Source organism: Lampris incognitus, chromosome 12 (assembly GCF_029633865.1).
Source record: "Lampris incognitus isolate fLamInc1 chromosome 12, fLamInc1.hap2, whole genome shotgun sequence".
Taxonomy (NCBI): Eukaryota; Metazoa; Chordata; class Actinopteri; order Lampriformes; family Lampridae; genus Lampris; species Lampris incognitus.
The window spans coordinates 48,679,970-48,706,688 of NC_079222.1; the positions used below are offsets into that span (position 1 = coordinate 48,679,970).

The 26,719-nt window shown below is 45.7% G+C and overlaps 1 protein-coding gene across 1 annotated transcript in view; it reads right to left on the reverse strand.

The window, feature by feature from the left end:
- sec31a (SEC31 homolog A, COPII coat complex component) overlaps window positions 1–26,719 on the reverse strand; it is a 33,799-nt gene that overhangs the window by 5,107 nt on the left and 1,973 nt on the right. The window contains exons 3-23 of the mRNA XM_056291241.1: window positions 26,379–26,502; window positions 23,890–24,088; window positions 23,633–23,728; window positions 21,999–22,139; window positions 21,091–21,233; window positions 20,884–20,983; window positions 20,592–20,753; window positions 18,640–18,792; window positions 17,900–18,121; window positions 17,682–17,756; window positions 17,537–17,578; window positions 15,387–15,680; window positions 14,307–14,595; window positions 11,729–11,907; window positions 10,999–11,125; window positions 10,211–10,356; window positions 9,891–10,064; window positions 9,456–9,695; window positions 8,239–8,343; window positions 5,866–5,968; window positions 774–1,130 (exon numbers count right to left, since the gene is read on the reverse strand). Of these exons, the coding sequence (XP_056147216.1) occupies window positions 774–1,130; window positions 5,866–5,968; window positions 8,239–8,343; window positions 9,456–9,695; window positions 9,891–10,064; window positions 10,211–10,356; window positions 10,999–11,125; window positions 11,729–11,907; window positions 14,307–14,595; window positions 15,387–15,680; window positions 17,537–17,578; window positions 17,682–17,756; window positions 17,900–18,121; window positions 18,640–18,792; window positions 20,592–20,753; window positions 20,884–20,983; window positions 21,091–21,233; window positions 21,999–22,139; window positions 23,633–23,728; window positions 23,890–24,088; window positions 26,379–26,502 (3,471 nt within the window). The remainder of the gene's footprint in view (window positions 1–773; window positions 1,131–5,865; window positions 5,969–8,238; window positions 8,344–9,455; window positions 9,696–9,890; window positions 10,065–10,210; window positions 10,357–10,998; window positions 11,126–11,728; window positions 11,908–14,306; window positions 14,596–15,386; window positions 15,681–17,536; window positions 17,579–17,681; window positions 17,757–17,899; window positions 18,122–18,639; window positions 18,793–20,591; window positions 20,754–20,883; window positions 20,984–21,090; window positions 21,234–21,998; window positions 22,140–23,632; window positions 23,729–23,889; window positions 24,089–26,378; window positions 26,503–26,719) is intronic.

Below are 26,719 nucleotides of genomic sequence, written 5' to 3' on the forward strand. Positions count from 1 at the left end.
ACCCGGACACCACCCGTGTAGCAGATGCATGTTGACCTTGATGTGTTTAAATGTGTAGAAGAGTTCTATTATGGTGTGTTGGGGGGGGGGGGCTGCCTATACCTACATAGCCCCCATTACCGAGTAAGTCTCTCGCAGATTACATGTCTGTGTTTAGTAGGAGAGAGAGTGCACGCACATGCATTGATATGAGTAAAGCAGATTTGGGTGGGCATTCACTGGACCTTGTCAGGGCCCAGCCGTTTCTGTGGGCGGGCCCGGATGTCAGCAAACTCACTAAAATGGTCTGGTGTTTACTTACTCTTTAAGGTATGGACAATATGGCAGAAACGCCTCTAATATCAAAATGGCTGGACATTTTAGGCTGCATAATCTAGTGACAAAGACATTTTATTGCTATTGAGTTTCATCTTGAGAAGCGGCGGCGAACCATGTGACATGGAGAGCCATGTGTACGCAGGTTTTCATTCCAACCCGACTCCACACCAGGTGACTTCCCTGACACATTCTTCCTCTTTGGTTGAAGGGTCGCTAATCAGTGAAATCACCTGGTGTGGAGTCTGGCTGGAATGGAAACCTGCATACACATGGCTCTCCATGGGCACATGGTCAGCCACCCCTGGTCTAGAACCTGACCGGGAACCACACTGACAATTAGCTTTCATTCACATTGTTAACTGATAACCAGGAGAGCAACTACAATTCCCTTAGTACGAGCAGACCTTTCCTCTGAGAGGCCAGAATCTGGTGACAAACAAGATCAGGCAGTATACCTGATAATCCAGTCGGTGGCGGAGGTGGCATGTAAGATACTGGAGCTCCTGGCCAACTGTGTTGAAAAGACGCTCCAGAGGAGGAAGGAGGGGAAAAAGAGGAGGATGCAGTTGAAAAGGAGGGAGGATGGGAAGGAGGAGAGGCGTGCATGGTCTGGCTGACCGGGGGTGGTCCGGGATAGGGTGGAACATCTGGTTGAGATGGAACAGGCTGCATGTACTCGGGCAGAAAGCCTGGGGCGTGAGGGGTGGAAGAGGACGAAACAGGAAGAGGAGGGACGGGAGCAGCAGGAGAGTACTGGAGAGGCTGATAGACAGGTGCAGCTCCAGGTGGGAACAGGTTGACCGGGGGGTTGGCTAGGATTCACACACAGATAGAACAGATGCTGTTAGTGGTGAAGCAGAAGTGTTGCTAATAGTAGTTACTGAACCATGCATACATACACAGTCGACTCCTATGAGTTCACATATGCAGCTGGATATGTTGCAGTGCATGCCAAAATTAAATAATAATAAGAAAATGTTTCGGCTCATACACAAGGCTCAGCGTTTTCGGTTCTTATTTTTCAAAGTCATCCAGCTGCCCGAATTTCACCACAAGAGGACGCTGTTACATAACCTCACACAAACAGGAGCAACTTTTGGATCCATGGAAACATAAAATCCGGGTATTTTTCGGTGAAAATCGGTATAACCCGAAACCGCTGAACCTTGCTCACATGTTATAAACCCCTCAACAGCTCATGAACACGAACACACTAAAGAGTGATTAATAAAAGGCATTTTTATCACAGGTTAGTGGAAAAGTAACATTTCATGTGTAGCGAGAACCCCCTTTGTCTCCCTGTCTCTCTGTCTAACCCCCCTCTGGAAATTCACCAGAGGTATAAGTCAGGGAAATCCTCTCATAGAGTTTGCAAAGTGGCCTCTGACGACACTATTTGTCACTATTTATTCGGGTCAGTCAAACCTATTTGAATTTTGGGATTTTATACACAACACCTTTGTGTGTATTCATATCTTCTGCATCGCTTCAGGTTGAATAATCAGAATCAGAAACCCTTTATTTGTTGTTTCATTTCAACACAAAGGCAAAAACCTGCAAGTCCACCAACCCACACAACCACATAGGTCGTATACCCTCTAATACGACCCACAGGAGCGTTTCCTTAATTGGCACACCTACCGGCGGCAGGCGATACGCCACAGATACTTTTCGCCTCTGTGCATCATGGGTTTTTATCTGCTTGTTCACATCCTTTTATAACGCCTCAAGGACAGGCTAACGAAGGTAAGTCGTCAGTAAATAGTGCTAAAAACAACTTGAGAACAACAGAATATGTAGTCATCAACCTTCACGTTGTAAAGAAACCCTTCCAGTTCCCTTTGGACCCTATGCCTCAAGCAACTTTGACCGCTGATGGCGTCTACACTGGTCTTGGCCCTCTGGGCCGAATAATCTGCCATTAGCCGAGAGTTGTACGAGTCACTCTCACAACTCAATCCCACTATTCATTTTGTAAAGAAACCCTTCCAAGGGCGTCCAGGTGGTGTAGCAGTCTATTCCATTGCCTACCAACACGGGGAGCAATGGCTGGCGACTCCACATGTATCGCAGGAGGCATGTGGTAGTCTGCAGCTCTCCCTGGTTAAGCAGAGGGGGTGGGGCAGTGACCAGGATGGCTTGGAAGAGCAGGGTAGTTGGCTGGATATAATTTGGGAGAAAAAGATAAAAAAAAAACCTAAACACCCACCTTGACCTACGACCAAACATGACACGTCCACTCCCACCATGTTGCCCAACCAAACATAATGGCTCAGTGTACCACAGAACGCTATCCTACACACAGAAGATTTAGCTCTTTACCCCTTGAATCTTGATCAGTGTGAAAGTGAAGTTGAGGAATGTGACTACTTCACCATGGAATTAGACCAAAACACCATTTCCAAAATGCAATACGAAGGTACACAGACCATCGATAAAACCCCTGTAGATAACATACTTGAGGAAACTGCCTCTCAGAAAAAGGCCCCTAGTCAACCCAACGTATGCTTGGTCAACCCTAGACACAGTGTTTTTAGCCTTGGTAGTACTAGGAGACCTCGTAACCATCGGTGTAACCTATTTCTGCAACAGACGCACCAAGATCCTGCAGGGCAAACTAAATAAATGCACCAGTGGATGAGGCACGGCAATAAGACGAAAGAGACCAGAATGGGAAATCCCTGCCAACAATCTTTGGGCAATTGAGGAAGATAGCGAATCTAGCAGCAATGGAGCAATAAGGGCCCCTGCTATCCTAGAGCTTGTCCATGACTAGTAAGATAACCCTAAAGTAGAACTACCCCAACGTAGACTAGAACCTAGTATTTAATCTTGCCCTAGACAAGTTATCCATTATGCTAGTCACCTATAAGATCCAAAGAGAAAGACGTCAATCAACTCTGACCACAGAAAGCTGGTGTTATCACCTGCTCTCTTCCATGACTGTCCTCAACTCCTTTTGTCAACCCTGTCTGTTTGTCTCTCTCCTCCTCCTCCTCCTCCTCTCTCTCTCTCTCTCTCTTCCCTCCTTTGGAATTTCACCAGAGATAAGTAAGCAACATCCTTCCATATACTAACTCAGTTTGCAAAGTAGACCCAACCCACATAAAGGTGCCAAATTGACATCAACGAGACCAGAGGACCGTCCAAAGGAAAGATGTTTTTGACACGGTTATACAATTTATAGCAGGACACAAGATCTTCCCTGCTGATCACAGGAAGGAGAGTTAATCCCATCTCCATGCAAGACTCTTTTCCACAGAAGTGGAAAGAACTTTCTCATCTCGTCGCTGGTGAAGATGGGAGTTGTGTATTCGAGGTCAAACACATTTTCTCTTAGTCGGCACAATGACATGAATTGATCAATTCAAGTTTCCTCCTCTTCTTCTTCTTCTCTCTCTCTATCCCTGCCTCACCCTAACCTTGAAATGTGCTATATGCTGTCAATCTTATCTGAGGTCGTACATTCCAACATCCCTGACAGAGCTTTAAGATTTCTCTGTTTCCCTACATATCTGAATTGATATGAATTAATTGTTTAACCCGCTATTAACCCAACTGCTATTACTCAATAACCAATTTCATGAACAATGATCTCGGCCCCCATAATAACAATGCTTAAATTGCCCGAGATATCGATTCAAGATTTTAACTGTGTTTCTACCATGCAACCATACTGCCATCGAGTGGCCATCAGTGGCTAGGTCTCTCGGGTCAAACGATATGTATGCTCTTATCCATGTTTTATTATTTGATTTTATTATTTCTTTTCATTTTACTTTATTGATGTTATTCAGTTAATCTGTTCGTATAAAATGGAATATTTGTCATATGATAATCAAGAGTCGCTATAGAAACTCGTCTTGCGAGATAGTTCAGATAGATCTCCTTTTGGGTAAGTGTGTAATGGAATAGTATGACTGCTGTTTAATTATATGTTCTCTGGTGTGTTAGACAATACACTGTAATATACTTCCCATCTTTAAAACAACTATTGACTGACCATGGTGTTGCAGATGGCTGTGTGAGTTTGCGCGCATAGTCTTAATAACATCATCTGCTCTCCTAAAACCATGCCATGAATACCAATAAGGAGGCAGATCACAATGCAGAGAGTGACAACCATCTACCCTGCCTGTGGAACACCCAGAGCAAGTGTGGACACATAGCCAAGTCCATTTCTTTGTGCAAGCTCTTCCTAAGTTTATTTTTAAAAAGATTTTTCCAAATTTTTTTCTAAGCTCCTTTAAGTCTTCTTTTTCTATGTTTTTTTCCAAGTCTTTTTTTTTCCTCCAAGTTTTCTCTTATTTTTCCACTTCTTTTTTATTCTTAGTATTTTTGCATTTTTTTCCCCTTTATTTCACAAAGTTGGGCTCAACTCAACTTTAATATTATTTACACCTTTTTGGAAAGAATTGCTCCAGTTCCATATCTCTTATTTTTTTTTCTCACAAGGACTGTCTCGTGATAATTTGGGAATTTTTATCTTCTGTCCAATGAAATTACTTTCAAGATTACTTTTACCGAGCCAGATCAGGTCGGTGTAGTAGATTATTATTTGACTATTGCCCAAACGGACCGACGGAGCAAAGATCCCATCACCTTCTAACTCTGGACTGTTGCCATGGACACTCTACCAGACTTGCCTACCGGCATCTGATTGTTGCTAAGCGACCCAGGCAGTGGCCCAAGATGTGCTACAACCTGTAGTGGGACATCAATGACGAACTGGCCGAAGCTCGACATCGTATTCACTTATACTATTGTTGTTACACATTTAGCCATTAATAAATGTCTCCGTTATTGAAAGTCGTGTTTGTGTTTCTCTAAAAGACAGAAATCCCTGTGATCGAGAAGTCGCAACTTTAGATCTGAAACTGATTAATGTGGTTTACCTAAATGTCCTACGGATGTCATAGGTGGTGCCCCTAAAGTTATGAGGACATTAATAATACTGTCGCCACATCCCCGCTACACATGGTTAGAACAGAGTCACTCCAGCTAGAACAAAAATGAATAAATCTGCACAAAACAGGTTTATGTATCATGGAGCAAAACATTCCCTACCGGAGAAGCTTGAGAAGAAAAAAAGAGGTGGGAGGATATGCTTCAGTTGGATTTTTCGAAAAATTGATTTTCTCAGTCATTAAACTGTAATGTAATTAATGAATGCTTAGTCAAATTATTATTAGTAATTTTTTATTTATTATTAACCAATTAAATAGTTAATTAATAAATTAATAATTGTGAGTATGTGGTTTATAATGAATTAATTAGTAAATTTGTTATTTTATTTTTATCATTTATTATTAACATATTAATAATTAATGTAATTAATGCAATGTAATGTAACTAATTTGTACCACTTTCTTTATGGCAGTGTAACCTGTGACAAAGAGGAACACTACTTTTCTCTCATCATAGCTGAACTTTTTTTTTTTTTTTTTAGCTGAAACCATCAACCCTGATATGGCGGAGGAGAAAAATTCAACCAAAATATGTCTCGTGCCTGACAGAACTGGAAAACGGGCTTCAGGAGGTACTCACGCTGGTACTGATGAGAGTACATGTATGCAGGAGTGGAGGAGGGAGGCGGGGCGGCGGCAGCGCCAGCAGGTGGCATCCTGTACGGCGGCTGAGACTGCTCTGTCTGCAAAGACGGGCGAGAGATCAAATCTATCACCGCGACTCGAAATCAATAACGGTACTGATGGTCACTGCCAGCCATGCTCTGACACAGGAAATGAAACATGGCGTTGCTACCCGGATGCAGAAAATTAAGTGGTGGGTGGACATGGTGTTAGGGTGAATTAAGATGGATGGATGGGGTAGGGTGGGTGGGGATTGGATCTATGGGGGAGGCACAGATTTGAACACGTGCCTTATTAGTGTCTTGATGCATGCTCAGTAATCCAGGTAAGAAAACCAAAGAAGGTCGAAGCAGTTCATCTGGACACAACGTTTACTGACAGAAACGTTTCATCATCATCTAAGTGACCTCTTCAGTCTGACTGACTGCAGGTACCCCCACCCTTATAAACAATACAGTGGCATAACCACCCAAACCAACGACCAGTTTCATATCTACATATGGGTGTGACCACTAAAGACCGCATGGCCACTGAAACTCTAGTTAAAGGTCACACCCTTATTTGCATATGAAACTGGTCGTTGGTGTCAGTCGTTATGCTGCTGTGTTGTTTATAAGGGTGGGGGTACCTGCAGTCAGTGTGTTGTTTATAAGGGTGGGGGTACCTGCAGTCAGTGTGTTGTTTATAAGGGTGGGGGTACCTGCAGTCACTGTATTGTTTATAAGGGTGGGGGTACCTGCAGGCACTGTATTGTTTATAAGGGTGGGGTACCTGCAGGCACTGTATTGTTTATAAGGGTGAGGGTACCTGCAGTCACTGTATTGTGTATAAGGGTGGGGACACCTGCAGTCAGTTTAGACTGAAGAGGTCACTTAGGGCCCAGACACACCAAGCTGACTAGCGGCGACGAAGTTCGACTGTTGCGTCGCCTCACATCACCTGCCATCTGGGCCAAAAAGTAGCACTTGAACACACCGCAAAGACTACAGCCGACAGCCAACTAGCGTGTATGATCTGCACTGATTTGCTAAGCTAAACAGCCAATCAGAGGGATCTGTCTCACCGACGGGCGCCGCCGATTCAACATGCTGAATCGGTCGAAAAGCTGCCAACGGGGGTCCAACTAGTGCCGGCGGTGCGGGACACACGGCAAAAACTAGGGTCACAGATGCTCACCGACGGCCTGACATTGGCCGACCCGGTGTGTCAGGGCCCTTAGACTGAAGAGGTCCCTTAGATGAGTGATGACACGAATCTGTCGATCAATGCCGTGTCCAGATGAACTGACTCAACCTTCTTTTGAGTGCCTTACCAGTCATACTGCAGTAGCAGGATATCATTTTGTGATTGTTCTGACAGTATAGCAAAATATAAACCCAATTAATTTCCTAAAATACTGTCCTAAAGAATAGCACAAAGTTAAATGAGAATTGTGAGACACTTGTAGAACCTGATAATGTAATAAATTCCCAATAATGTAATAACCCTGATAATGTAATAAAAATCTGCTCTTGAGTCCATTGAAAATGCAATAAAACCCGATAATGTAATAACTTCCTGATAATGTAATAAAGTGCATTTCCCAATAATGTAATAAACTTTTTACCAACAATGTAATAATGTGTTACATTAACGGGACGTTGTTACATTATCAGGTTAGCCTTCATTTCCCTGGTCCTGATAATGTAATAATTCCCCAATATTGTAATAATTTAACAGCAGACCACCCATAAATGGATTCAAGTGGTGATACTGTTTAAGCAACGCGAGCTCGAGAGGTCTAGCGCCACCGACAGGTCAAAGTTGGACGTGCATGAATGCTCTACTCTTCCTCAAAGCTTCCTCCAAGCTACTTCCACACATGTTTTTTCTCAGTTGGATCATTTTATTACATTATCAGGAAGTTATTACATTATCAGGTTTTATTGCATTTTCAATGGCCTCAAGCGCATTTTTTTTATTACATTATCAGGGTTATTACATTATCAGGGTTATTACATTATCGGGGGGGATTTATTACATTATCAGGGTTTTACATTACCGGGGATTTATTACATTATCAGATTCTACAACACTTCTTGTGGAAAACGCTAGATATTGGGACGACATTATGAGTAGGGACACACTAGCGGCCTCGTGCATATAGATTTATACGGCAGTGCCATATTCATATTCATATTCAGCAGAAACAGAAATTCAACAGAGCACCGGCCACACAACTGCTACGAGTGTTTGTGCACGAGTGTAGGACATTCTTTGTTGCAGCATTATTACAAGGGCCAGAAGCTGCAGGGCCTGGATATTTGGGGTAGATGGGTAGGAAATATACCTGCTGTTCTGAGGCAGTGCCTAACTGAAGAGGAGGAGGAGGGATATTGGGGAGGGCTGTAGGAGTTTGGTTACTCCAGGAGGTGACAGTGGAGGCAGCCCTTACCTGAAGTACAGAGACACATGGCACACACACACAGATGATGACTACACACACCATAAGGGAACATAACACCATAACAACATCACCACAACATTCAAAGATTGGATTAGCGGAGCACAGTAGGTCGACATAGCACCCAGGATGCCATATAAGCCCAATAAGTAAATATTTGATGAGGGTGATACATCAGAAGTTTTCCATATGTGCATTAGCTCAAATCTCTTGCTCATTAATCATTAAAGGGCTACTTCGCTCAAAAACAACGCGATGCTCAGTAATTAGACGGCAACACAATCACATGGACGATGGTGACATGCTTGACACAACTTACAATAATAATCTTAATAAAGATTAATTGTAATAATCAGTAATGATGAGTAATTATATAATGTTAGTAATTATTAGCAATAATTAGTAATCATTAGTGATTAGTAATAATAATTAGTAAAAATTAGTACCAATAATTAGTAGTAAGATTGTAACGTAATTACAATATTATAATAATATTATATTATTAATACTAATTAATATTAATATTATATAATTATAATAATTATAATGTAGATTGTAAGTTTAAAAGTTACTCCACATATAGATAGACTAAATGATTCTCTGTGAGCACCACCGAAGGATAACACGTCAAATGACATCACATGCTTGGGTGGTAAAAATGCACTGGCGTGTTTTTCTTCAAGTGTGGTCATGCAAAAGCGGACCTTGCTTGATTTCATGTTCTGTATCAACCAATAAGCGTTTAGCCTCACATGACTTATGGGCCAAATTTGCTGCACACTGCAACCTTTGCTATTTGCCTACTGCACATATGTATCTTGCAATGTGGATTTTGAAACAATATATTGTTCTGCCGTCGCAGGAACCACTAGTCTGGTCAGTGGATTGGATTGACTACATTGAAACAGAGGCCACAATGAGCCCTAGATGTGATGAGCAGGATTCATCACAATGTAACTGTAGACACACAAGACCAGCCTCCGCTAGAGTCTATAGAATATATTGTCTCAGTGGGTAATGACACAAGCAAGATGATCATACACTATTTAGGGCCCCCAGAAGAACCATGTCAACCCACGAGGACACATTATTTGTGTACTTACTGGCTGATAGTATCGAGGTTGTGTCTGGGCAGGGGCAGGTGGAGGCATGGCCACTGGGTTGGCAGCCGGCTGAGGTACCATAGCAGGTTGGCCTGAGCTGTACGGGTGCCTTGGCACACCTGCAGCATGCTGGGGCTGAATGGTCTGGGTCGGGGTCGGGGCTGGAGCTGGAGCTGAAGGAGTTCCCGTCTGTTCCCCAAGAGCAAATCTAAGACGGTCACGAAGCTGCTGCACAGCCGCCTTGATAGTGGACACAATACGGCCAAAGTTAGACAGGCGGACATGACATATATGCAAACAAACTAACAGAATTACTTGCACTGAAGCAACAAAGTCTGCAAAATCAACCATTCGGGTCATACTGAAAGGTTTCCACGAGGTTAAGTTGCGGCACTTTGTGTCATTATCAATTTTCCCTTTGGATGGACTACGTACTTGGTTGGTGTCGCCAGGCAAGAACGTGATGGCAGTAGACAGGCTGCCCTGGGAGGCCAGTATATTGGCATACTGACTCATCAACTCAGCTAGAACATCTCCCATTCCAGAAGGAGAAGAGCGCTGGGTCTGCTCCACCGCACGGCGCAGCACCACCACTTTCTCCACCAGGTCCTAAGAGGCGCAAATAAAGTCCATCAGCTTTGCCCACATTGAAACACAGACTTCAGACACAGGCGTCGATAGTAAGAGTCAATACTTAGCACATAGAAGTACAACCACACCCACACCCATGCATGCATGCACGCACACACACGCACCTGCAGAGTTAGTGGACAGTATCCATCATGTGCTCTGGCCCAGCAGGACACAAGTTTCTCAACGTTGCCAGCACAGATGTAGCACAGACATGCCTGGCCTTGCAGTTGACCGTCTTCAGCTTCTTCCAGCCTTCCACCAAGGAGGTCTAATCAACGTAAAGCGCCACGGTTTTAGTAGCAGCAGTTCACACGTAAGAAGACGAAATAAAAACCTGGTAAAAATGTAGGACATCCATCCATCCATTATCCAAACCGCTTATCCGGCTCTCAGGGTCGCGGGGATGCTGGAGCCTATCCCAGCAGTCACTGGGCGGCAGGCTGGGAGACGCCCTGGACAGGCCGCCAGGCCATCAGAGCGCCGACACATTCACACCAAGGGGTAATTTAGTACGGCCGATTCAAGTGACCTACATGTCTTTGGACTGTGGGAGGAAACCGGAGCACCCGGAGGAAACCCACGCAGACATGGGAAGAACATGCAAACTCCACACAGAGCACGACCCGGGACGACCCCCAAGGTTGGTCTACCCCGGGACTCAAACCCAGGACCTTCTTGCTGTGAGGCGACAGCGCTAACCAACGCGCCACCGTGCCTAAATCTTGATTTAGGGCCCAATTAATAAAGCTAGAATAAATGGACACACAGAAATATATTGTACTGGTAAAGGAGAATGATGTCCAAGGTTGTGTGTTCTACAGCACTTGTGTCTGCTGAGGTCTAGCTGAATGTCCAGTCCAGCGTGTGCACATATCTAGTCATGATTTCTATTTCATAGAAACGTACTAACCACAAAGAGAGGAGAACTCATCAGGCTGGGCATAGGTCAGGACAGCTGCCAGAGCCTCCTTCCAATTCTCCAGCGCACAGGTCTGCAGGATATCATGCCAGTCCTTCATGACCACGGCACTGATCAGCTGGAACACAAGACGCCATCGTTGTAATCAATAATTAGCCTTCAGGTTTTTCCATTATACCACAAAATAACATAAGTTATTGTTTCCTACTTCTACTTTCTTTTTTTGGGGGGGAGCTCCCCCCCTCTTTTTCTCCCCAATTGTACCTGGCCAATTACCGCACTCCTCTAAGCCGTCCCAGTCTCTGCTCCACCCCCTACGTCGATCCAGGGAGGGCTGCAGACTACCACATGTCTCCTCCCATACATGTGGAGTCACCAGCCGCTTCTTTTCACCTGACAGTGAGGAGTTTCACCAGGGGGACGTAGCGCGTGGGAAGATCACGCTATTTCCCCCAGTTCCACCCCCCACCCCGAACAGGTGCCCCGACCGACCAGAGGAGGCGCTAGTGCAGCGATCAGGACACATACCCACATCCAGCTTCCCACCCCCAGACAAGGCCAATTGTGTCTGAAGGGGATGCCAGACAAAGCCAGAGGCAACATGTGCATTCGACCCGGCAATCGCCATGTTGATAGGCAACGGAATAGACCGCTACGCTACCCAGACGCCCCTACTTCTACTTTCTACCCAGTTCTCTACACACAAAGACAACAGCTTTACCTTGGTGAGCTTGCTGTGTGTTTTAATGAAATACTTCTTCTGGGTTTTCTTCAGAAGCTCATCCCCTCCTGCAATAGCTAGGATGATGCTGTCTGCCATGCGATTGTCAAGAAGACAAAGCTCCACAGCTCCCTCAAAGTTTCCCGTCAGAAGAGCCTGGGTGATCAGCCCGTCCACATCTAGCACACAAACAATTTTTTTTTATTTAAAGCAAACATAACAAAAGATAAGTATGAAGAAAATAATACTGGGGTTGGGAGCCAAGACGTAGTTTCAGTGGGGAACCAATTTTACCATCTTCAGTACCAACCGGGTCAAACACCTTTGATTTAGTAAGCACTATCATCCTTCCCATTGTTTTAAATAGGATAAATTACACAATTTTTCATTCAGACTGTCTCATCTGCTGTGTGGTGGTGACTGCCAGGATGTGGCAATCATCTAAGCAGGAAGCACCATTTGTGGGTTTAGGAGCAGTTGTGATTTTTGTAAGCACAGATACAAAATGTGGCAATAATTCAACCAAGAATATAATCATTATTTAGCAAGTGCCAAGTTTAAATAACTTGCAAGGGTGATGACGTATAAAACTGGTAAGATATGATCTAGGAATTCCCAAATCCAGGTACTACTTGTAGTATTCTGTCCATAGCTAAATTTGGCATTTAGCTATGGACAGAATGCGTCCAGCAGAGTCTCCATAAATCATTTAAGACGCTCAAGTATTATTCATTTGCTAATATTAGCCACACTATTGCTGGGCTCTCCACTTCCTGCCTGTCCGCACCATAATGCCCGCTGATGCCACTCTAGAGTCCATGGAGCAGTGCCTCTCGTGTGAGAAATCCTGAACTCCTTGTCGAGGTTGCTGATAGGGAGCTGCAGTTTGTTGCTCCTCCCATACAGTGCTGTACTGCTAAAGTTGCGCGGCAGACTCGGCCATCTCCAGAGGTAGCTACTGAGCTTCCTCTCCAAGGTCTCCCCTGTCGACAGGGTTACCTCATAAACCAGCATAGGCCAGAGGACTCGGGGTAAGATGCCATGTTGGTAAACCCAAGCCTTGAACCTGCCAGGTAGGCCAGACTTGTCCACTGTGGTGAGACAATTCTCAAGCTCCTTGACGGTTGCTTGGATTGCTGCTGTATCTCTAAGGCTACAGTCAAAGACCTTGCCTAGACTCTATCGGTTTCTCGGTAATGGATGGGACTGCAATGCCATCCAGAAAGAAGTGAAACCGGTCCACCACTTTTCCCGTCTTCAACACCATTGCTCTGGATTTGGCTGGTTTAAAACTCATCCTTGCCCAGGAGATGAGCTTCTCCAGGCCCTGGAGGATCCACCTACCACCAGGCACCGATGATGTGGTGACAGTAAGGTCATCCATAAAGGCTCTGATGGGGGGCTACCGAATGCCAGACTTGGACAGAGGGCCTCTGCAGTCAGTTTCAGCTGCCTAGACCACCATATTCACGGCAAGGGTGAAGAGTGTAACTGAGATGGTACACCCAGTTATAATCCCCTTCTCAAGCCAGTGCCAGTCAGATGTTGTGTTCCCAGATGTAACTCCGAGCCTGAAGTTCCTGTAGTAGTTCAGGAGGAGGTCCTTGATCTTACTGGGAACATGGTGTCGGTCCAGAGTAGTTTCGATCAGCTTGTGGGGTATTGAGCCATATGCGTTAGCAAGGTCAAGCCAAAGCACAACTATGTCACCCTTTCCTTTGTGTGCCTCCCTCCCTAATCAGCTGGGTGACAACTCCAGTGTGTTCTAGGCACCCTGGAACTCCAGGAATGCCACCTTGACTAACCTAACTGCCCAAGTGGTGTTGTGCACAGTTGAGTGTTGAGTTTTGTAATGTTTGTGCCGCTTTGTGGTTAAGACTACTGTGAATAATAGAATCAAAAGGGAATCAATGGGCCGCTCTGATGGCCCAGCGGAATAAACCGCCGTTCTTGCAATCCGCTCGTCATGTGGCTGGGAGGTTCGTATCCCAGACCCGCCGTAACCGGTCACCGCCAGAGCGTCCACAGGGTAAGGCATTCATTAGGCCACCCTTACCCGAGGAATAGTGGGTGTAGATCGGTGTAGTGTTCGGGGAGCCGTCGTTCTCCAGCGACCCCTCTGACCCATCCGGGCACCTGCAGCCAAGCAACCGAAAGCATTCTCCCTACGCCTCCTTCGCGGCTTGAAGGTAATGCAATCCATGCGAGGCTTCAGCGTGTAAAACAGCGAGAGCAGCCGACACGAGTTTGAAGGAAGACACGAGTTTGAAGGAAGCTGGTGTTACGACTATCTCCTTCCTGTGGAAACGTGAGCCAGGGGAGTTATTCGACAAAAGTTCCAGCCACATGCCATTGGGTTAATCGGGTGGGATAAGGGGAAAAACGAGAAATAAATTTACAAAAAAAAAAGAAAAGGGAATCAATGAGCAGTAACTACTGATAAAATGTTATCTATTTCCAGCCATGCATGTAGCTCATCTTACAGTCTGATAACACAAATGGGACCTGAGCAACAAGACGGATTTAGTAACCACATCACACTGATCACTTTCTTTTCAAGAACATGTAGAGTTTTTACCTTGACTGATGCTGAGACTGACACCTTCTGTAACTGGGGCTGGAGCTTCAACCCCAGCAGGGTCTTCAGTTGCAGTTGGGGTCTTTCTTCCAGGACTGGGTCCCTCTTCTGGTGTTCCAGGGCTGGGTTCCTCTTCTGCTGTTCCAGGACTGGGTTCCTCTTCTGCTGTTCCAGGACTGGGTTCCTCTTCTGCTGTTCCAGGACTGAGTTCCTCTTCTGCTGTTCCAGGACTGAGTTCTTCTTCTGCTGTTCCAGGACTGAGTTCTTCTTCTGCTGTGGCGGTCACCTCCTGAGATACCAGAGTAATGCTAAGACTTTCATTGTGTAACGTTTGTGTGCATCTCATGTCAACTTATTCCACAAAAAAGCACTGCAGCAGTAACAAAAATTGCAATACATTTGAACACAGCTTTCAACAAGGTTCTTCAGCTGACAACTCATTGTAGTTGGGGGAGGGGAAAAAAATCATAGTGCCTAAATTTTATTTAGTTTGGTTTATCTGAAATATTTTTTTTTCTGAAATCACAAACCGGGGGAATTTGAACAAATGAAAAAACCTTGTTTAGGTAAGTATCTGTTACTTCTCAGGAGAACAAAAATAATCCAGCCTACTGCAATTAAGATTCATAATTGTGCAGCCCAACAATCGAATATTAAATTGAGAAAAATAACAAGACACAAACAAATTCGAGTAATATATCTGGTTCTGATAAGACTATACAAAAGGTAAGCGGAAAAGTTTTGAAGATTTTTAGTTTTAAAATTAAATTATCATTTGAATTTTTCAATTTTTCAATTTAAAAATCTTGAATATATTCAAGCAATAACAGCTATGACTAAAAGTGCAGGGTTCAGTCTACCCTAAATAAGGTAAAAAAAAACATGAATTATTAGGCTTGCTGATCTTAACAGCTAACCTTAATGAGATGCACACTAGAGTTAAGAGATCAACAGCTATTCTGAGACGATAATTCTAAGCATATGTTTACTTACATTTAAGCCAAACATAATACAAACAAGTATACATTCTCTAGGAGGGGTCTGCAGGATTAGGAGGTGGGACAGGGGCCAGAGGCATACCTCCTCCAAAAGGATGTCTTCCTCTTCATTCTCCAAGAAGTCCTGATCAGCACTTGGTTCTGGTGTCCCAGCCAGAGTACTCTCCAAGCTCTTTTCCAAAGGGGGATCAACCCCTGGGTCATCAGACTCTAGATTGAGGTTGGCCTCCATATCCTGTTGGCCTGTTGACTCGAGCTGTGCTGCAGCTATTAAGTCAAATACTACCTCAGGAGCGTCATCGCACTGGGTAAAGAGATTAGGTTCAGCTAATGGCTGCAGGCTGGCCAGAGCAGTTGGGTCCTCATCTGCCTCAGGCTGAAGACAGAGCGAGAGACAGAATCCATGTTAGGCACTGGATTTGAATAAGTGACAACACAATCAGGCACAGGATGAGGGGGGTCAATTTGGCACTATTCCATTCCATTATCCAAGCCGCTTATCCTAATTAGGGTCGTGGGATGCTGGAGATTATCCCAGCAGTCATTGGGCGACAGGCAGGGAGACACCCTGGACTTGCCGCCAGTCCATCACAGGGCCGACACATTCACACCTAGGGTAAATTTAGTATGGCTGAACCGCAGCACCCTGAGGAAACCCACGCAGACACGGGGAGAACATGCAAACTCCACACAGAGGACGACCCAGGATGACCCCGAAGGTTGGAGTACCCCGGGGCTTGAACCCAGGACCTTTTTGCTGTGAGGTCACCATGCTATCCTCTGTGCCACCCAATTTGGCACTACCCAGGATGAAATTAGGTAAAAGGCTGATTTGATTAAACTCAGGCATATTCTAGATGTACAGAGAGATAAAGATTAATATCATCTATCAATATAATCAGAGTTGGAATGATCAGACTGAGGTCAGCCTGTAATTCAGAATGATAAATGGTGGCTCAGGTTCAGGTACAGAGTGAAGTTGAAGTGCAGTAATGGAGAGAGCAGCCATATGGGCTTAGGTACAGACCAAGATAAAGGCTGAGATTCAACACAGGGTGGGCTGCGGGGTGTTGTGCCCGTGAGACGTTGAAAGGTACTAACTAGATAGATGTAGTTTAGCCAATCTTTACCAAGAACACGCTCTGGGAAAGAAATCATGATTCACCAGTGGTGAACGTTCACTTTCCAACTCTTCCAACTCACAGGCATACACCATCTGGTAAAGGAGAGAGTTGCCCTGATGCGACTTCAGGTTGGGCAGAGGAAAAACTGACTGCTGTTGTATGTAAGGACCTTACAGCCGTTTAGCCCTCCTGAATATTGTGGAGAATGCTGTGCCAGCAGACTCCACAGTTCCACCGGAGGACGTCAACTCTTATTGGCGGTGATAAGAAAACTTGGAGGGGTAAACATGATTTGTACCTAAGAGGCATTTTACTATTTAACGTCCATGGAAACCACATATTCCCCACATTTGCAGCTGATAGTTCTGGGGACCATCAAGACAGCATGCTGCTGGCTGAGCAGTACTGATCAAGATAAGACGCCCCCTGAAAAGAAAAAGCTTTCAAGCATTTTCATCTTAATTTTTCTTTTTTTCTTGGGGGGGGAGGGGGATTTTTCACCCATTTTCCTCCCGATTGTATCCAGCCAATTACCCCACTCTTTCGAGCCGTCTCGGTCTCTGTTCCACCTCCTCTGCCGATCCAGGAGTGGCTGCAGACTACCACATGCCTCCTCCCATACATGTGGAGTCGCCGGCCGCTTCTTTTCACCTGACAGTGAGGAGTTTCACCAGGGGGATGTAGCGCGTGGGAGGATCATGCTATTCCCCCAGTTCCCCCTCCCCCCGAACAGGCGCCCCGACCAGCCAGAGGAGGCGCTAGTGAAGCAACCAGGACATATACCCTCATATACCCGTGTTGGTAGGCAACAGAATAGACCACTACGCTACCCGGACACCCCGAGCCTATTATCTCTAAAAGACAGTGAGGTCATCTGGACATCAGTGTTCATCTTTCCTGGGTTTCATGCCATTTGCTGCCGCTGATATTGTAAAAGACAGACAGCTAAGCAAACAAATAAATAGGAACAAAAACACTACTCTTTTGGGCAGGGTAAAAAGCTGCAAGACAAAACATTCACGACTGATAACTGCACACCCACAGCATCTTAAACAGGACAAGGGTGTGTAAAAACTGGACAGTCTCAGATAAACCGGAAGCCTCCTACCTGGACAGGCCGAGCAGCCTTGTCTTCTAGAGCTGCTGTGATCTGGTAAACAAAGAACCAACATTTACTTCTAGGTGAAAGCAGCAACTTTGTTTAAATATTTACACATAAGACCACATACAGTGTTCTGGGATGTAAACCTCACCTTTAATGCCAACTCCTCTTTATTGTATCCAAGAAGCTCCAGAACCTTGCAACGGATATCGGTATCAAAGTTCACCTGGAAACACAAAATAGCCAAACAAATGGAAATATTCTGGTCACCTTAGTTCACAAACTCTTTTTTTCGTCAAGGTTGACTTTGATTCTTTAGAGTTTCTTTTGTGTTGCTGCTCTCTCGTCCAATCAGAATGATCTCGATACCTTGAGGAAGGACCAGACAATCTTCTCGAACTGGTTCCCGGCGGCATCGATCTTGGCCTGGCAGAACTCCAAAAAGCTGCCTGCACTCAGTGTTGCCTGCAGCTCGTCCGAGCGCTTTAGAAAGGCCGTTTCTGTGACCACCTGGCAGATCTGCAGGGCCTGTGCAGCGGGCTGCTGGGTGCTGGCTTTTGTGTTATCCAAATACACCAGCTTTCCACCAAACTGCGGGACGAAACAAAGGGAATGCCTTACACACTGAAATAAAGAAATGTCCTCAATCTTGACCCCCCCCCCCCTTTTTCTGCCAAATTGTACCCGTCCAATTACCCCACTCTTCCGAGCCGTCCCGGTTGCTGCTCCACCCCCTCTGCCCGATCTGGGAAGGGCTACCACGTCCCCTCCAATACATGCGGAGTCACCTGAGAGTGAGGAGTTTCACCAGGGGGACGTAGCGTGTGGGAAGATCCCGCTATTCCCCCCAGTTCCCCCTCACCTCCGAACAGGTGCTCCGACCGACCAGAGAAGGCGCTAGTGCAGCGACCAGGACACATACCCACATCCGGCTCCCCACCCGCAGAGACGGCTAATTGTGTCTGTAGGGACGCCCGACCAAGCCGGAGGTAACACGGGGATTCGAACTGGCGATCCCCGTGTTGGGTAGGCAACGGAATAGACCGCCACGCTACCCAGACGCCCAAATGTCCTCCGTCTTAATTGAATGGTAAGGAAGCAGAACTCACCGCAAATGAGGCCCCTACAGGTCTACGGATCCACTTTGGAGGCTTCTTCAGGGGGTTGACTGTGGTTGGGGGGGCAGTGGTTTGGGGCAACTGCAAGGGGGGCAATGTTTGTCCGGTCCCAAAAGGATCGACATTCCCAAAGGAGGTGCTGATCTGGAACAGATATCCAGAGCCCAGTCATAGTCTGACAAACATGTTTTTTTTTATTTAAGATGTCAAAGAGTGGATTTTGAAGCTTGGTTAGTTCCTGATGTCCTTCTACATTACAGGCAGCAGAGATGAACATGCTGCGCTGGTCCTTGGGAGTGACTAGAAAAGACCGGAAGAGAAATGAAGAGGTGAGAGCTACGTTCAAGATCAGAGGGATGGATGACAAGTTGAGAGAGATAAGATTGAGGTGGTTTGGACATGTACAGAGAGGAGGCATAGACTATATAGGGAAGAGGGTACTGGACCTGGAAATACCTGGCAAAAGAAAAAGAGGAAGCCCAAGGAAAAGATGGAGAGACCAGATAGGGGAGGACATGAGGAGGGTTGGACTGCGGGAGAGGGATGCGTCAGAAAGCGAGCTATGGAGGGCAAAAATCCACTGTGGCGACCCCTGAGAAACAGGGAGCAAGCTGAAGAAGAAGAAGGAGGAGGAGGAGGAGAAGGAAGAAGAATAACAAGAAGAAGAAGAAGAATAGTAGTAGTAGTAGTAGTTCCTGATGTCCTTCTCTGATAAAAAATCAAATACGGTTTAGAGTTACAGGCACGTTCAATATTAGAAGTCTGTATTGCTCAAAGGGACACAATCACAGTTTTCAACATTATTTCTCTATATATTCAATTCAACTTATTGTCATTAAAAACAATGTGCAGGCACATGTTAAAAATGAAACGAGGGCTGTGGCTTCACCAAACAGTGCAAGACAGACACAGACAAACACAGCAAACACAGTATAAGATATACACACAGGAAGACCAAACGCTAAAAATAATTTAAAAAAGAGCAAGAGTACAAAATATTCAAAAATATCTACAGACATTCAGTGGGTGGCCAGGTTCAGGTGGGCAACAGCTTGTGGAAAGAAGCTGTTTTTGAGCTTCTTTCCACAAACTGTTGCCCACCTGATATATGTTTTGGGATAACACACCATTCGCAGCCATAACACTGAACAATCTTCTGCATGTCTCTGCAACACTGCTGAAATTGTGTGAAGTGTCCACACATCACTGGCAGACACTCTGCTCATGTGAAAACTACAACCTTTGCTTCCTGGTCTTCCTCTATCTGTGGTGGGCTACATCAACATAGGCTGCACAGCATGACAAATGTGAATAATAACGCAACGTGTAGCTTGATTCCACAGAAAATGAGTCAAATGCCATAGAAAGACGGCGGTTCACAGACTGTCTGCCAGTGACGTTAGTGGACACTTTCTGCTAAGTGTGATGGCTGAGTGTTATCCCCACAACATACACATATAGATCACGTTTTGATCTTGATATACTTTACTGATCCCCGTGGCAAAATCCTGCTCTGCATTTAACCCATCCTAGCCGTGTACCTCGGAGCAGTGGGCAGCCGCCGTGCAGCGCTCGGGGACCAACTCCAGTTCTTCTTTCCATCGCCTTGCTCGGGGGCACAGGCAGGAGTACTAACCCTGTGTCTTTTGGACGGTGGGGGGCAACCGGAGCACCCGGAGAAAACCCACCACGGACACGGGGAGAACACGAAACTCCACACAGAGGACGACCTGGGATGACGCCCACAAGGTTGGACAACCCCGGGGTTCAAACCCAGGGCCTCCTCGCTGTGAGGTCTCTGGCTTATTCTGAGCACTTCCTTGTTGGCATTAACTTGTGAGTTTTACGCCTGAATCCTCTCCTCAGACTACCTCATCGCTACTTTCCTACAGTGTGTTCTTGCAGCGGGGTGTTTGGTTTCGCTGCAGAGGAGTCCGGCTGACCTGGTCCGCGTGTCTCTGGCTCTGGGCCTGGTTGCTGCCTCCCATGATGGAATAGATGTCGATGTGTCCATCGAAGGCTGCTGCCGACAGCACTGCAGGATTCCTCGGGCACCACTGGATGTCGAAGCACCACTGGGTGCTGGTAGGCAACTCGTACAGAATCTGAACAAACAATGTGAGGATTTACTACTGTCAGAGGACAACGTTATACCGGATTTGTCTCCCTAAGACATTCTCATAACAGTCTACTTTGGATGTCAATGTCCTGTATGTTAGTAAAGAAAGCGTTTACCTCCGCTGTGTTTGGGTCGCAGCAGAGAATCTTGCTGTCTTTCCCACAACTCAAAAGTAACTCCGGATCAGCCAAGCTCCAGGCAATGGCCAAGACACCCCTAGACATTAAACACAATTTACAGGTTCAATGCTTAACAAATCCATGTACCCAAAGGTATAAAATCCACCTGCTGCTTCTGCACCAAACATATTTGGATGGTTTTACCTGGTGTGGTTCTCTAATATCTTGAGAGGGGAGGTGGCAAAACGCAAGTCCCACATTTGAATCACGGGCATCCGGTCGTCTTCGGAGGCCAGCACCAGCTGAGTGGCAACTTCGGGGTTCCAGGCCAGCCCAGAACAATGCATCTACAGCCAAGGACACAGACATAGAACCACGTTAGTTTTAGCAGAAAGTGCTGCTCCAATTGATATACAAACATGAACATCATCAGTGTAACAAGTATATGGATTAGTAAAGTAAATAATTGGGAAATAATGCACACACACACTCAGAAAAATTGTGTCCAATAGTTTCAAGCAACTGGATCATTGGAAAAATAAAAGGACATTGCACATTTCCCTTGAATCAATAAAAGATATTCGTTGCATCGACATAGATTAGATAAGTTACGCTTTCTTTTATGGGGGGATTTTTTTTCTCCCCAAGTGTACTTGGCCAATTACCCCACTCTTCCGAGCCGTCCCGGTCACTGCTCCACCCCCTCTGCCGTTCCGGGGAGGGCTGCAGACTACCACATGCCTCCTCCCATACATGTGGAGTCGCCAGCCGCTTCTTTTCACCTGACAGTGAGGAGTTTCGCCAGGGGGACGTAGTGTGTGGGAGGATCACGCTATTCCCCCTAGTTTCTCCCCCGCCCAGAACAGGCACCCTGACCGAACAGAGGAGGCGCTGGTGCAACGACCAGGACACATACCCACATCCGGCTTCCCACCCGCGGACACAGCCAATTGTGTCTGTAGGGACGCCCGACCAAGCCAGAGGTAACCCGGGGGTTCGAACCGCCGATCCCCGTGTTGGTAGGCAACGAAACAGACCGCCATGCTCTCTGGACGCCCAGATTGGCTACTCTTTCATTAATGTGCAGTGTGGCTCCTTCCTCAGGAACTTACTCTGTTGCTGTGGTCGCTGACTTTGATAATGAGATCGTTTTTGCGGAGGTCCCAGATCGAGGCCCGGCCGCTGGGGTTGGCGGAGGCCAAGATGTGCTGGACCTGTCTATTCCACGCCACACAGCTGATGTCTTCCAAAGGCTGTATAACAATAAACATGCTCATTTATACTCAAAAATCCATGAAAAAAGTTTGCAACACATATAAACTGACCCAACTTAACATTTGACAACACAGCAGCAGCTCACTTAATTGTGCCAAAAAGCACTAGCTGTTAAACAAAACATTATTTTCCAAGTTGATACTGAAGACCATGTAGGGGAAATCTTATCCTATGTACTCTGAGATAATGTCTCGTACAAAAACTAAAACACAAAGAGCTCAATTTTGTTATTTTAGTCAAATAAATCAAATTAAGTTTCCTTTATCAATCCCCTTGGGGAAATTCAGTTACTGCAAATTAGCCATCCTAGCTGGGATCTGTGTAGCTAGCAGCAGTGGGCTGCTGCCTTCCAAGCTGCACCGGACACCAACTCCAGTTCTTTTCCCCTCGCCTTGCTCAGGGGCAGTATCAACCCTAACATGCATGTCTTTTGGATGGTGGGAGGAAACCGGAGCACCTGGAGAAACCCACCGCAGACACAGGGAGAACATGCAAACTCCACACAGAGGACGACCTGGGATGACCCCTCAAGGTTGGACTACCCCGGGGTTCGAACCCAGGACCTTCTTGCTGTGAGGCGACAGCGCTAACCACTGCGCCACCGTGCCGCCCAAGTGTTTGACAGTACATGGCTGGACAAATCAAATATCAGCAGTTCTTTTGCACTCAAGGATATATGGCAGGTCTACAACAAATAAATATTACTTTTAGTTTGGTAGTGTTGGGTACATTTATTTTTGTAGCATTTCAAAACAATATGATGTCATCAGCAAAGAATTAAACGTTTACTTTTCATCTCGAGCAGTGGATATATTCATAGGGAACGTGTTTTGGAAACTGTATGAATTAACTTGTAAAAGAGAAAAGTGTATTAATTTTAATTTCCTTTTAATTTTATTTTTCTGGGTTGTGCTATGAGGTTACTGTTAGAAAGCCAACTTTTCTTGTCAACATTCTTCGCTACTTTTTTCTTTGGATTCCCTCCCCCTTTTCTCCCCAAATGTATCCGGCCAATTACCCCACTCTTCCGAGCCGTCCCAGCCTCTGCTCCACCCCCTCTGCCAATCAGGGGAGGGCTGCAGACTACCACATGCCTCCTCCGATATATGTGGAGTCACCAGCCGCTTCTTCTCACCTGACAGCGAGGAGTGTTGCCAGGGGGACGTAGCGCGTGGGAGGATCACGCTATTCCCCCCAGTTCCCCCTCCTCCCTAAACAGGCGCCCTGACTGACCAGAGGAGGCGCTAGTGCAACAACCAGGACACATACCCACATCCGGCTTCCCATCCGCAGACACAGCCAATTGTGTTTGAAGGGATGCCTGACCAAGCCAGAGGTAACACGGGGATTTGAACCGGAGATCCCCGTGTTGGTAGGCAACAGAATAGACCACCAAGTTACCCGGACAGCTCAACACTCTTCTTTATTGTCAGGCAATCTCCATTTACCATCCAGACTGACACACACACACCTGAGTTTTGGGTCCTGGTGTCATTGGTGACCCAAAGTTGTTCATGTCCCATATATAGATTTCTGATTCATTCCCACCTGATGCAACCAGGTTTGTCTGCAAGAAAAAAAGAGGAAAAATTACAAGCCTAGGAAATTAAACACCGTAACATCAGCTGTTTCAAACAGAAATCAGTTTAATACAATCGACTAAAAGTTCACAGACGCTTGAGAGAAATGAACATATATCACAAATGGAGCAAAGCAGAAGGAGTGTACCTGGAACGGGTTGACATCCAGAGCTCGAACTGGCCCGGTGTGCTTGTCACTTTGAGCAATGATCACGTCCGCATTGCCTGCAATGATCTTTGCGGGGTCATAGAGGATAACATCACCGTTCTCACTTCCTGCAATTAAAACTCCAGATGGAAGACCCTGCGTATCCATGCCATGAGGACCCCACACCAGCTTGTGGTATCTGTGATAATGCAAAAACAGAAATAAGATGTAATAAATAAATCCGATCCTGCTGGCATGGATTCCTTGGAAGAAAACTATCAGGAATATCCTGACATCCCTGTGAGATGCCTTCAGAAGAAATACGATTCATTAAAGGGTTGGTTGGGTTTTAGGGCTGGAGTTGCCACACACTGTGTTTAAATGGGCCTATTTTGAACTTCCAAATTAAAATTTAAAAGCATCAAAAAGAAAATAATTGTTAGTAAATACCAATTTAAACATTTATCAAGGATCAGCTTACTAGGATTGAGCCTCTGCGGAGGCAAAGAACCACCAAAAGTGAAGCAGATGGTGGTTCTTTGCCTCCTTACCGTTCATTAAAATCCTTGTCATGGATTATCCCTTATGTAATGCTTTAAGTAGATGAACTTCAATATCGCACCTTCGTACCTTTAATAAACTGCACCAACTTTTCTTTCTTCCACCCCCCCTCCCTTTTTCTCCCCAATTGTACATGGCCAACTACCCCACTCTTCCGAGCCATCCCGGTCGCTGCTCCACCCCCTCTGCTGATCCGGGGAGGGCTGCAGACTACCACATGCCTCCTCCCATACATGTGGAGTCGCCAGCCGCTTCTTTTCACCCGACAGTGAGGAGTTTCGCCAGGGGGACGTAGCACGTGGGAGGATCACGCTATTCCCCCAGTTCCCCCTCTCCCTGAACAGGCGCCCCGACCAACCAGAGGAGGCGCTAGTGCAGCGACCAGGACACATACCCACATCCGGCTTCCCACCCGCAGACACGGCCAGTTGTGTATGTAGGGACGCCCGACCAAGCCGGAGGTAACATGGGGATTCCAACCAGGGTCCCTGTGTTGGTAGGAAACGGAATAAACCACTACGCTACCCGGACCCCCCTCCGATTGGCTAAAACTGTGTAGCTTTGGCTGCTCCTGTATTCCAATAAAGCAGCTTTAAAAAAATGGATTGTCTTTCTTCATTAAACATTCCACACTATTTTACTCTAATCCTCCATTAGTGATATTTACATCAGAAGCTTCAACAACATCTTTTCAGCTGCTTTCTTCCCAATCTGTACTTTGCCTTGCTAAAGTATTCAACCCCCTTGACAGTCGTCACTAATTCCTGGATTACAGAAGATACTCACACATCTGTTCTTGAACAATATTATTTTTGTCAACCCATAAGCTCTAACAGCATGTTCCCAAAGCCAAAATAAGTTAGGTTTTGCTGACTTTTTATTAATGAATTAACAACTAAAATACTTAGCTTTGAGGGACGGCCTGTCCTACAAAGCGTCTGGGAGGTGTGGTACAGCTTCCACTTTCTGACAATGGATCCAACAGTGTTCCGTGGGACATCCAAACACTTGGATATCGTTTTGTGTCCCTTTTGTGCCTTCAGTATTTTAATCCCTTTGTCTCTTACTTCAGTATTATGCTCCTTTGTCTTCATTTTCTGATGGAGTTCACGCCCGCCTAATTAACTTTACACAGAGGGCTTTTTATACCCAAAAATGAGACCGTTACTTCAATATCTTACAGTTGCACACTAATTCTGTCCAACTGTGTTAACTTGTGAGGAGTTTGCATGTTCTCCCCGTGTCTGCGTGGGTTTCCTCCGGGTGCTCCGGTTTCCTCCCACAGTCCAAAGACATGTAGGTCAGGTGACTCGGCCATACTAAATTGTCCCTAGGTGTGAGTGTGTGTGTCAGTCTTGTGATGGCCTGGCAGCCTGTCCAGGGTGTCTCCCTGTCTGCCGCCCAACGACTGCTGGAATAGGCCCCAGCATCCCCACGGCCCTATTTAGGATTACCGCCTTGGATAATGGATGGATGGATGTATTAAGAATAATTTTTCATTTGTGTAAACTTGGAGCTTTCAGAGCACAAGGGGTTAAATACTTACGCAAGCAGTATATTTTAGTTTTTAATTTATTAATAAAAAGTCAGCGAATCATAACTTATTTTGGCTTTGGGAATATACTGTTAGAGCTTATGGGTTCACAAAAATAATATTGTTCAGGAACAGATGTGTGAGTAACTTTTATAATCCAGACATTAGTGACATTCAAGGGGGTTGCATACTTTTGCAAGGCACTGTATATGCATTGCATATAATACATCTATATCATTCAATATACTGCGTAAAATTGTATATTATGAATGACATTAGCATTATATATTTATACAAAATATTAACATTATTTCATATGACAATTTCCAAGTCAACAGAAGCATTTTACCGTTACTCTAGTCTGGTACAAGGTGATACCAATCTTAGGAGATACCTGTGAGAGGAGGAGAAGGTGGCACATGACTTCATGTCCAGAGATGGCTCAGCCAAATCCAACTCAAAAATCTCCAATGTGGCGCTGGTGCTGAATGAGGCATCCAACTGCTGGGCTGATGTTCCTGGAGCATTAGACAACGGAAAACATTAGTGTATAGCGAGGCATTGATCACCTCGAGAGATTTGATATGATATACTCTATTGATCCCCATAGGGAAATTATGCTCTGCATTTAACCCATCCTAGCTGTGTAGCTAGGAGCAGTGGGCAGCTGCCGTGCAGCACCCGGGGACCATCTCCAGTTTGTCTTGCCACCATGCCTCGGTCAGGGGCACAGAC